This window comes from Alosa alosa, chromosome 10 (genome assembly GCF_017589495.1).
Source record: "Alosa alosa isolate M-15738 ecotype Scorff River chromosome 10, AALO_Geno_1.1, whole genome shotgun sequence".
Taxonomy (NCBI): Eukaryota; Metazoa; Chordata; class Actinopteri; order Clupeiformes; family Clupeidae; genus Alosa; species Alosa alosa.
Window position 1 is genome coordinate 8149497 of NC_063198.1, and position 12500 is coordinate 8161996.

At 47.0% G+C, this 12500-nt stretch overlaps 1 protein-coding gene across 18 annotated transcripts in view; it reads right to left on the bottom strand.

Moving 5' to 3' along the window:
• The window catches only part of ptprt (protein tyrosine phosphatase receptor type T), a 211218-nt gene that overhangs the window by 9476 nt on the left and 189242 nt on the right, over positions 1-12500 (bottom strand). For 13 of the 18 annotated variants that reach the window (XM_048254123.1, XM_048254132.1, XM_048254131.1 and 10 more), the window contains 7 exons: positions 10586-10671; positions 9315-9351; positions 8999-9096; positions 8188-8304; positions 5845-5999; positions 2071-2206; positions 314-463 (listed from right to left, as the gene is read on the bottom strand). In XM_048254123.1, the coding sequence (XP_048110080.1) occupies positions 314-463; positions 2071-2206; positions 5845-5999; positions 8188-8304; positions 8999-9096; positions 9315-9351; positions 10586-10671 (779 nt within the window). The remainder of the gene's footprint in view (positions 1-313; positions 464-2070; positions 2207-5844; positions 6000-8187; positions 8305-8998; positions 9097-9314; positions 9352-10585; positions 10672-12500) is intronic. The other 5 variants (XM_048254139.1, XM_048254126.1, XM_048254140.1 and 2 more) reach the window with 2 other exon arrangements.

Genomic DNA, 12500 nt, shown 5'->3' on the forward strand with positions numbered 1-12500 from the left:
GATCACACAATTCCGGGACAGATGACAGGTTTGAGACTTCTCCCGTGCCTGAGCCAGTGATGAGGTACTCATTTCACCAGGAAGCCGGCGCAGAAAGAGGCCCCATGAAAGGAAACAGCTCAGCGTCAGGCTTTCATGAGGCAGTTACTTCTGCCTCGCAGCTCGTGAATTTTAAAAAAAAATAAAGTCTTGTTTTAAATAAAGTCTCTAGCACCCAGCCACTACCGCTGTTGTCTGACAGGATGTGAGGTAGGCAGTTTTCTATTTTCTAACATTCCATCCCCCATTTATTCATCCTTTTCTCTTTCTTTACCTGGAACTCGTCCTTGATCTGGCTGGAGTTGGTCTGCGGGTCTATTCTACTGATGTTGTAGTATATGGCTCTGAATTCACACACAGGGATGGCAGTGTTCCCACACAGGCAGGCTTCCAAGATGGCGTCGTGGACAAACACGTACTGCTCCTGAAAAGAGACGACAGAAGGACATTAGCCACACTGGGTTCGAGAGCACTCTCAGAACAGCAAATGAGAGTTTTCAATATCATGGCACATTCTGGCCTCTCATTACCATCCCAACTAAATGGAACTGAATAGGAGAGCGCTATAATGACCAAAGAGAATGTGTAACAGAAGCCTTCGCAGTTAATGACCCTCAGAACTCTCAGAACCTCTATAGAGCGTCTTGAGAAGCCATCAATTAGCAGCGCTTTCGCAAGGTCTCAGAAAAGCATAAAGAAGTTTGTTGTGCCCTTTTTAAACGGCTAATTAAATGCAACAGTGCTTAGGAGATTGTTAACCTGTCGTGTCAAATCCCAAAATAGTAACTCTGCTCATGTGGCTCATGAATATCTAAGGATCCTAAGGACGGCATGGAGACCATGTTGTGCAGCCTGAGGAGCTCTTCTAGACACTTGTATTTCAGGTCTGAGGTGCTGAGAAAATCAGTTTAGTTATTGAAGTCAGTGAGCCACTAAATAGTAAATCTTCCAAGAGCGGCTTCTGAGAGAGATAAGAGAGGACATTCAGAGACAGCATACTGCTAGCACAGGGCCCACATCCCAGCAAACTTACGGCATATCAAACTGCCCACTGCGCCTGCCAGCCAATATGGATGTAGCAGTACTGTACATGGTTTAAACTCAACACCAGCTCAAGGGTTTTGAATGTTAATTGCAGCCCTTTGATCCCGTCTGAGCTAAATCCATGTAGGGCTGCCCTCTGCTATCCATTACCTCCACCGAGCACTTCAGAGAGACAGGGCCATGTGGGAGTGTTGGTGGGGGGGGTGGGGTGGGGGTGTGAGGGCTTGATGAGTGGCGCTTTTTAAAGGATTAATTGCTTTTTGTTGTTTTGCACGGGATTATCTTTGAATGGTGCTTTAGACTGACAAATTGCCCTGTGTCCATTATGGCAATTTGGTCTGTTTTTTGAAATTATTTACATGTGCTTGTTTGTGCTTTACAGAAACACTATAGAACAGCCAACTGGATGTTTTGAACCCTGTGCGGCACAGTGCAAGCACCCAATTATCAACCTGTGGGAGGAACAAAGAGTCGCCACTGGCAGTTAATATTCATATTCATATATAATATTCATGCTGTTACAGTATGTATAAAGAAACTGAATTGTGGTCACAGTATTGTGGTCATTTTTTGTTCATCCACTAGGGGGACAAGTCTGTGAAGATTCCTTGACCTTTCCCTTCCCTAAGAAAATGTAGAGGGTGTTGTAATACTTCAAATATGTCTGGTAAGGTGATGAAAAAGAGCGAGGTCATTTTTTATATATTAATGACTAAAAATATGTGAGCCAACATCTATGTGAATTACTTAAAGCTAAAAGCTAAAGGCTCATATAGTACAAGAGAGAACAGTGGTTACCTGCAGACATGGAAACCGACTGAACCTACCGACTTGAACTCAGAGGCATTTAGCTTTCAAGGCAGACAAGGTCATTCAGCCACTTCATGTAGCCCCTGAGGAGGATCGCTAAGACCGGTGTCATATAATACACAGTGGTGCACACAGGCACTTAGAGATGGGGCTGCTGTGGTCTATGTGTCCACCCACCTCTGTCTGCACCATGTTGACCCTCTGTGAGCGCAGCTCCCGGATGCAGTTGAAGATGTCCACCACCCCCTCGTTCTCCGCCATGTCCAGCATGATGTCCACGGCGATGAAGCAGCCTGTTCGTCCAGCCCCGGCACTGCAGGCGAGACAGTGAAGAAAATTAGACAGAGAGGTGACAGACATCTTTAAAATCATGCCTCCAGACTGTAGCACTGTAGCTGCCTGGGTGGTGCTCTAGCTGTTGGCTGCAGCAACTCGAGCTAGGTAGCACTGATTTCGTTTTTTTTTTCATACTGACAGTTTTCGGTGACCTCAAATAACAGAGATCTACGTAAAAAATGGTATACTATAAATACTAAATTCAGTTGTTTATTTTTAATACATTGACAAAGAGACTCAAGGGTGGCATAGTAATTAGGCGACAGGACTAAGTAAATTCGTGTGTCATCAGCATAGCTATGATTGATAATCAAATTGATTTGTCCAGGTGGGAGCATATAAAGGTTGAATAATAGTGGCCCAAAGATTGACCCTTGGGGAACACCAAAGGTTAGTAGTAGTAGTTTGTTGGCAAGAAACATGGCAAGAGTCATATCCTTGATATTACACATTAGTGACCTGTACTAGAACATCTTTTTCAGAAACTAGTTCACTACAAAGCTCGGTTATCTGTTGTTGTCTAGTGAGAGGCAAAATGTCCAGTCTGGGCCGGGGGTTTGTGAGTTCATGGTACAGCAGGAGCAGAGGAGCAATGCGTGTGTGTGTGTGTGTGTGTGTGTGTGTGTGTGTGTGTGTGTGTGTGCACGTGTGTGTGTGTGTGGCGCTGTAGCATCTGTATTTCACCGGCTTTCGCGGAGCATTTAGCAGCCCAGACGCCTCGCTGACGGTTCTGAATAATGACCTGCCCGTCGGAAAACACGACTCGGTGTGTGTGCCAGGACAAGCAGGAGGTTTGCTGCTGACAAACATGTGCATGCACACCCAATTGTACGCCACACACACAGATACACACACACACACACAGATGCATGTGTATACACTCACACACACACAGACATGGGGAGACTGACATGGGGAGGTGGAGAGGTAGCAACATCAGACATGACCCTGGTGTTAGGTGTTACAAAAACAGGTTCAGTGTGTGGTGTGTGTGTGTGTGTGTGTGTGTGTGTGTGTGTGTGTGTGTGTGTGTGTGTGTGTGTGTGTGTGTGTGTGAGAGTGTACGCATGGAAGGAGGCTGGCCAGGCTATCACTCAGTCGACAGCCCCCTGTCAGTGTCTGCTCTCCTGTACTTTCCCCATCTCTCTCTCTCTCCTTCTATCTCTCTCTCTCTCTCTCTCTCTCCTTCTTCTATCTCTCTCTCTCTCCATTCAGCAGGTTCCAGCTCTCCAGATTGCCTGTCAGTGGTGGTGATTAATGGTTTGAGTGGCGAGTGGCGCACTCTTGGCAGGGGGATAACGGCCGCCGAGCGGTGAAGGAAATTAGAAATTACTCCGCGGTCTGTCAGGGGCCCTGCGCTCCGCAGGCCAAAGCTCATTCGTCCAGACTTCATCTACATCTCTCAGCCTCTCTGGGTCAGGCTGCCGTCCTCAGGACCGGCCCCAGCTTGGCACTGGCACTGCGGCCAAGAGGAAAGTCCCTGAATACAGTAGGCAAGTGTGTGTGTGTGTGTGTGTGTGTGGGGGTGGGGAGAAAACTGGAGAGCTTTGCCATGTTCATTAATGCTGGACAGGTATTCGCATAAAGACAGCTCAGCTGGGAGACCTCTCTATTTAGAGAACAAATTTAAACGCGGATGTCCTCATCAGTGAATTATGATTACGCATTAGGAGCCTCATAAGGATCTCCCAAAGAAAAACAACTTGCCAACACCGCTCCTTCTGACGATAATCTGTCCTTAATGAAGCCTTTTAACAAACGCACACACACACACACACACACACGCACACACCACCTCCACCAAAGCAGGAAACACTATACCCGCGTGGGTCCCTCCAGCCATGCCAACTTATGGATCGACACCATTAACCACAGCACTGGTTAGCAAGTCTTAGGTCATAATTATGCCACCGTTTAGAGGCTGTTAAGAGGAACATTTTGCTCGAGTGTTAAAGCATTGTCCTCTTAAATGTTAATGCCATCAGCCCAATTTATGGGGAGAGCGATGACAAGGCTAGCGGGCTGAAGTGGCAGAAAAATCCTTTAGCACACTCTCACACACACACACTCACACACACGCTCCACATCAGGAATTAGAGGCCAGGGCTCTCAGTGCTTCAGGTGTGTGTGTGTGTGTGTGTGTGTGTGTGTGTGTGTGTGTGTGTGTGGAGTGGGGCAGAGCAGAAAGAGCACACTTGGCATTTCTGGTAATCCTCTCTGAAAATGTCTTTGTCACATCTGCTTTGTTTAGAGGGCCGAGGGCCCGAGAACAAAATTGCATTGTGCCATTTAACAGGCCCCCCCTGTCACCTCTCATTGTGCCCACGGTCTTCCTACTCACTTCCTGGTGTGTGTGTGTGTGTGTGTGTGTGTGTGTGTGTGTGTGTGAGTGAGTGTGTGCGTGTTTCTCCTTAGTGTGAGTTAAGAAGGCAAGGATTAAAGTGTATGGATATGTATAAGTCCCCATACTTATGCGGGTATGTGATAGAGAGCCAGAGAGTGAGAGAGAGAGAGAAAGAGAGAGAGAGTACACAATTACGTTTCTTGTGCATATGTGTGGATGTCTGTATGTACACAGAAAACGCACATATATATGTGACTTATGTGCACACCTGTGTGTGTGTGTGTGTGTGTGTGTGTGTGTATGTGCAGAGGCAGCCCTTTCGTCTTGAATACCCCCTTTCCCATTCCCGCTCATTTCCCAACAGGAAGATGAAAGTGACTGCTCTGATCTACTGGGCTTGCTTCTGATGATGTGAGGGGCTAGGAGAGCCCGTGGTGGTCAGAAATTAAAGGGACTGTGCCACACTGCCAGCACGCTGAAGCTGGAGCACTCAGACTGCTGGCCACTGCTCCTCTCATTGCTTTACTTCACCCGTAAAAAATGACCCCCTTAGGTATGTGTGCAGGAGAGAGAGTGTGTGTGTGTGTGGGGGTGGTTGAGGGAGAGAGAGAGAGCTGACCCCAGTCAATTACTCACACCTGGAAATGTTGTAGCACCACGCACAGAGGAGGTAGACGCAGAAATGCACAAAGATGTGGACGGGGACAGGTTGGAAATATATGAATGTAACTAGAAACTACACTTACATTTAGCCCACACTGTTGGGGATTATATTGACCCTGGAGCAACTTGGGGTTAAGTGCCTTGCTCAAGGGCACAACGGTGGAAGCCGGGAATTGAACCCACAACTTTTAGGCTACTGCACGCTAGCCCAGCTCCTTAACCACTACACTACCCCAAACTAAAACATGATTTGAACAAGAGTTAGCTGCCATGTGTCCACATAGATATGCTTTGGAAAGCAGTTTAACAAGGATAACAAAGTATAATTTAAGAATTATTTAATGAATTTAATTGACTTTATAAATTCACACACATGAATTCATTTTATTTTAAATGTGCCAGTATTCAGTTAGCCAGCTGGCAACTTTTCTACTGCAAGAAAAAAGGTTTTGAAAATCAGTAAATCACAGATTTGGATGAATACTAAAGTATCTCGGCGTCGTTTCCAGTTGTTTTGTACAACTTAACTTCATTCTGAACTTAAGTTGCAAGAAAATAATCTCGGCCCCCAATTGGGTCTGTCTGATGATTTCCCATAAGCGACATACCTGCAGTGGACCACAATAGGTCCGGCATCTGGAGGGTTGAGGAACTTGACCTGGCGCACGAAGCCCAGGAGACCAGTAGCGTAGCAGGGCACACCGTGGTCTGGCCAGCTGGTGAAGTGGAACTGCCGGATCTCTCGGATCTCATGGTGGCTCTTCTGTGAAAAACACACACACACACACACACACACACACACACACACACACACACATACACACACACACACATGCACGCACAAACACACACACACAAAGGTCTCCATAAGGCACTGAATGTGTACAACATGTGTGTACAACATCCAGTATCTAACATCCAATACAATATCCAATCCACAGGCTCACACTGTAATGAATCCTCCTTGTGCAATCACTGTCGACTGGTTTGTTTATCAGATCTACTTTTACACACTTACACAAAAAACTCAAGGCCGTTAATAAGTAAACCGCTTGCTGTGTCAATGAAGCACAACCATGATGAGTGTTTGCAGCAGGGAAAGAGCAGAAAAAATGATGACAGCTTAGCTCAAGGGGACGCAGATTTGAAAAAGACAAGAAGGCGATTTCATAATGTAACTGGAGCCTAATTAGTTCTCGATTCACACAACAGCAAAAAAAGGGGGAAAAAATGCTCCAGCCCTGCATCCCTGACAATAATGAGTTCATGCTCCTCGCGTCCTCTTCGTGAACAACACAAGCACAGCGACAAAGCTTCAGATGGAGGGAGAGAGAAGATTTGGCTGTTCACTGTGTTTTGGAGTGAGAACAGAGAGAGTGAGAGAGAGAGAGAGAGAGAGAGAGAGAGAGAGAGAGAGAGAGAGAGAGAGAGAGAGAGAGAGAGAAAAGGAGAGTGAGAGAGAAAGAAAGGGTGAAAGATGGAGAGAAAGAGGGAGCGAGAGGGGAGCGATAGAGAGAGAGAAAGAGAAAGAGGGATGGAGGGAGCAGGAGAAAGAAAAAGAGAGAGGAAAACAGAAAGTGGGACAGAAAGAGGGAGAGAGAAAGGAGAGAGAAAGAAAGAAAGACGGACAGAGTGAGAGAGAGAGAGAGGGGCATGCTGCACTCATTTAGCCAGGAGTCCGACTGCTGATCTAAACCCTATTCAGAGGACATCATCCCGCTCATAAAAGGCCTTTATGTGTGCGAAGTGCCCATTTACAGTTACGCTAGGCTATGGCCGTAATCGCAGTGCTCACACCTCCACCGCCAGCATTAGCAGGAAGCCCTTAATTGCAGTTTTGGTTTGTGAGCTGTGTAATCCTCTCTGCCAGGCTGATATGCCAGCGAGCCCACATACTGTAGCTGACTCTCAGGCAATAGCATTCTGCAAACGTGGGAGGGGGCCACCCCAGTGTGTGTTTGTCAAGTGTGTATCTGTTTATGCATGTGAGTAGGTATTACACCACACACAGAGAGAGACACACACACACTCATACTCACACGCGTGCATGGTGGGGACGGCACGTGCAGTGTGTGTGTATGTGTGTGTTTGTGTGTGGTACAGAGCTGGCCATTCTCCTCAGAGGTGAGGAGAATGGCCAGCTGCCTAATGCTGTAGCACGCTGCTTATCTCACACTGGCTGGACAAACAGACATGAGAGGCAGTCCGATCTTCCAGCGGCAGCTCAATACAGAATACCGCCCAGCCCTCCACTAGTTCCTTCAGTAAAGCCTTTCATTGCCTCCCTTCCCTTTTATTTGCCATCACTGAAGTGACTTTGACACATTCTAATGGAATAAGTGGATATCCAGCCAGCACATGAAGACAACATGGCCCTTTGTACAAATTCTATCTGTGGAGTGAGAAACTGCGAGGGTCCAAAACAGTCGTGTGGAGCTTTTCTGTGGCACGTATGAAAGAATGTGCTAAAAGATCCGTCTCTTACGGCGTGACAGGTGGATAGAGTGGGAATGAAACTTGCTGACAACCAGCCATTGTAATGTTTGTCAGCGCCATTTTCAAAGACAAGTCATTTTCTTTGCAGATAAATGCTTGTGTTCTCCAGCACCTGTTCCATTTGAAACATATAACAATGAACCAGCACTCATGTGTGATAATTTCAACAGAGTTTTGTATTCCTCTGATTAAAATTTTGATATAAAAAAAAGACCGGTGTCTTGTCTTGCTTGTATTCTAGACAAATTACGACGGGATATAATTGAAGGTTTTTGTAGTTTGACTTCAGAGCTCTGCATGCGGATTTGCCAGTAAGTGAGGACTGGAATTTACGGACTCTTTTCTTGAGCAGATGCTGCTCAGATGCAAGCTCCACAAATTGGACTGAGGAGGAGGACTAAAAGCAGCATGTCTCCAGCCAACTCCACGCTCAGCTGACCGACAGTCTGGATTACCTTCTGGACGGTGAAGGTGCGAATGACATATTCGGCCAATGGCTCCGTCTCGATCAGCGTCACTTTGATGTCCCCATAGACCTCTGTCTCATCGGGCCAGTAGCGTACGCACTTCACCTGCATGGGGAGTGGGGAGTGAGGTGGAGGGAATACAGTCAGCGGACAACACAGAAGATGGAGGCACATGATCCAAACATGTACACAAACATTGTTTCTAAAACTACAGTAGACACATTGGTCACTGATGATATTCTTCATAGAAACACAAACCCAAAATGGTTATTACCATAGCAGAACCTGCAGTGATTGCTAGTTGTACTGTAATTACATGAGTGTGTGGTTTGGGTTACATTACTGGATGAGAGACCTGGACAAGAACCTGATGCTTCTGCTAAATTATTTTCAGAATTTGTATATTTGTATAAAGGGACGTTCACACCGTACTATAACAATAAAAGCATCCACACTGACCAACAATAAGGAAAGTCTTTCTTTGGGCTAAAATTTTATGGATTCTGATTGGTTGTTAGATTTTTATCATTCTCAAAATCACTCTGAAAGTGGTCCTCAACCATATCGTTCTTTATGTCATTATAGTCCTAGTTTATGTGTGAACGTCTTCATTCATATGAGCTAGAACGATATTTTTTTGCCGTTATCGTTGAAGTTATCATTCTTGGTGTGAATGGCCCTTAAGACCAAATAGGCAGCAGACATGCAGAGCAAATTTGCCAGTTGAAAGGGCACCCTGCCAGGACTGCTTTTTGAACCTCCAGTTCTGGAGCACAAAAGAAAAGAGAAAGCGCCTCACCCTGCCCACCTCCACCAAGTTGGTAACCATGACGATGCTGCCGGAATTCTCCTGCCAAATCATCCTCCAGAAATCCCTCACTGTCTCCTGCATGGGCCCTGTGGAGCCGGAGAAAACAACTCTCCATTCATCACACTGTCAACAGTGGAGTGGGTGCCTACTGTAACAGATGACCACACTGTTTAAAACCCAAGGAAGGAAATGTGATTCCACAGACACATGTGGAAGTCATACTGTAGCTCTGATTAAAATATTTATCTGCACAGCGTGATTAATCTATCCACCATTTCTTAGTCTCGCATGTCGCTTTGATTACCTTGAGTGGCGATGTAGTGTCTTGGCCTGTGGTACCCCTGTGTAGAACAGTAGGAAAGGAAACAGAAATGACTGTGAACAAGATGAAATATAACATCATTGTAACTGCATGGTCCCTTTCAAAATCACATTTTCTTCTCCTTAAGCCAGATAATGGACCACCCTGACATCCTTACATTGCATCAGATGCATATTTCTTCACCACGCCACCCCGAATTCATCGATGTGACAAGGTAATTTCTCCTCCCACCATGAGGTGCTGAGCAAAATTGCACATAGAACCCCCCCCCCAACACACACACACACACACACACACACACACACACACACACTACCTCCCACCCCCCTCCATGTTCTCATCAGCATCCCAACAACTGTGAGAGAAATTAACAATCAGCTGAAGTTAAGCTCCCACACGCACGCAGCTTGCAGTGCTACAGTGCCGTCTCCTGACAGCATCTCTGTGCAAATGGAAGAGTAATTGTTCTATTGCTATGAGTCGAGCCTGGTGAAGATGAGATCCCTAGTTGGCTCTCCCTGCACCCCATGCTGACATCCCCTGAGGCGAGGAGGTATTCACGGCGCATGGTTGAATAATACACAGTTCTATTGACAATGTCATTACAGTTATTACTACCATGGCAGGAGGCCTTTCACTTTTTCAGTGGGTAATAGCAAGGATAGATGTGCTCAGTGATGTGATTAGTTATTGACATAATCACCGCTTTCCTCATTTGACAAAGCAGAATACCTCCCATTCTCCCGACAATTCAGGCTGAATACTATATAATGCCCATTCAGTCTGAGTTTATTAAGACATACAGTATAAGTGTCCAAATGAGGACAGGAAGAGGCATATTGATTGGCTGAGAGAAAGGCAGAGTATCTGACAATCAAATGATAGTATAATAGTACTATTGTTTCTGAATGCATAAAAGTTTGTAAAGTTGCCTGTATTCTACTTATGGGGGAGTCTTCGGCACAGGCAACGTGGCTTCCATTCATATACAGGTTGTGTGAGATCATATAGTTTCATGAGTACAATATAGGACTCTTTATTTAACTCTTTCTTTAAAGTCTTTCAGCCATCCTCCTGAATGTCAAGTAGAGCAACCATTGAAATCAATCAATCAAAACAATACAAGTAACAAACAGATGGAGTTTATACTCCATCAAGACAATCTGTTCTCGCCTCCCATTATACTGCACCATACACTCCACCTTGCCTCTCATGACACACTTGCATCCAATACTGCACTGTACTGCACTCACGTCAATGTAGTTGGCGTTGATGTAGTCCGAGTGGGGGTCTCCATCCAACGGTTGCAGCCGGACCCGGGTGTGATCATCTGTGGGGTCAAATATTCAAAACGAGCAGGTCTAAAGTTACATTTACCAACACACAGGATACACACAGTTGCATTGCTGGAGCCTGTGCTGCTATTTTCAGCCACTCTCGCTCTGGTGGAGTCACGGTTCATTTTCATGGTGTTTCAACTGTGAAGGACAGGGGGTGTTCACTCTAAAATGTTAGATAGAGACTAGTGGCCTGTCAATCGAAATCTGCCCATGGGCAAATCAAGCGTGGTCTGTGTTCTGCTGCCTGTGAATGGGCAGCCTGCTATCTCTCTCTGCTCTCTCTCAGGGAAAAGCTTACTGCAATGTTTCTCAAAGAGAATTCCTATTTCACCACCAAAAAAATGGGATCTTTTTTTCACGCTCGGTTCCAGCGCCCCGGGGGTTGCTGGTGGAGAGAGACAAGGCCGAGGATCTTCTTCCACAGATTCATTTGGGCATGGAGAGTCACCACACGCCACAGTACTGGCCAGAGCCTCTGGCCAGAGCCTCTGCCCTCAGCCAGTCTTCGTTGAAGCCACAAATGAGATGAAGTAGTCTCTACTCTACGAATATGTGCAACAGCTTGAGCAGTGTGCTCTTAGCAGCTGTGCACTCTGCGGGAGCAGAACTCTGTGGCCCACTGACTCGCTCCTCACGTGCGCTTCTGACATTTCACTTACGCCTCAGGGGTGGGGGTAGTTAAGCAAACAGACTGCGTAAGCCTGTCTCGTCCAAGTGTTACGAGGCTCTCTGCGGGGCAGGCCAAACAGCTGACCCAAGCTAAGGAGGGAGCCGCTTCACGTCCAGGCTGTGAGAGCAAGAGAGGGAAGACTGCTGGGTCCCTGGTGATCCACTCAACTGCGCTCTCCATTGTGTTTTTAAGGTGCTATCTTTCGCCCTCTCTGGCCCGGCATTTCTGCTTTCTTAACCCGTCTCCACTTCTCTCAAATTCATTTTCAGTCTCCCCATCTCTCTATCTCTCTTTCTCTCTCTCCCTCTCCATCTCTCCCTCTCTCTCATTCTCCTTCTCTCCATCTCTCCCTCTCTCTCATTCTCCTTCACTCTCTCTCTCTTTCTCTCTATCTCTCTCACTTTATCTCTCTCCCTCTTTCTCTCCCTCTCTCTTGTTCTCTTTCACTCTCTCTCTCTCTCTTTCTTTCTCTCTCCCGTTTGAAGGCGCAGGCTCGCCGGTCAGCCTGTCTGCCGTGTGTTTGTGTGCGCTGACGAGACCGTCCTCTAACCACAGGGCTTCGTCTGCCTCCAGCCTCGCTCCTTTCACACGGGAGCCAGTGAGCGAGGGAGGAAGAGAGAGATAGAGAGGGGGCATGTGGAGGAAGAGGTAATTAAACAAGACTGTGTCAGCTGTCATAACAAAAGCGCATGGCAGGAGCGCATCTCTGCAGCCGCCGCCCTGAGTGACTGTTTAATTGGGCAGGGACCGCAGTCCACACACGCCCCTCCCCTCCACCCTCAACACCACCACCAGCACCACCCCAAACACATTTCTCTACCCCTCCTCCTCCATCCTCAACAGCACCACCAGCACCACCCCAAACACATTTCTCTACCCCTCCTTCTCCATCTCCTCCATCCTCAACAGCACCACCAGCACCACCCCAAACACATTTCTCTACCCCTCCTCCTCCATCCTCAACAGCACCACCAGCACCACCCCAAACACATTTCTCTACCCCTCCTTCTCCATCTCCTCCATCCTCAACAGCACCACCAGCACCACCCCAAACACATTTCTCTACCCCTCCTTCTCCATCTCCTCCATCCTCAACAGCACCACCAGCACCACCCCAAACACATTTCTCTACCCCTCCGTCTCCATCTCCTCTGTCCT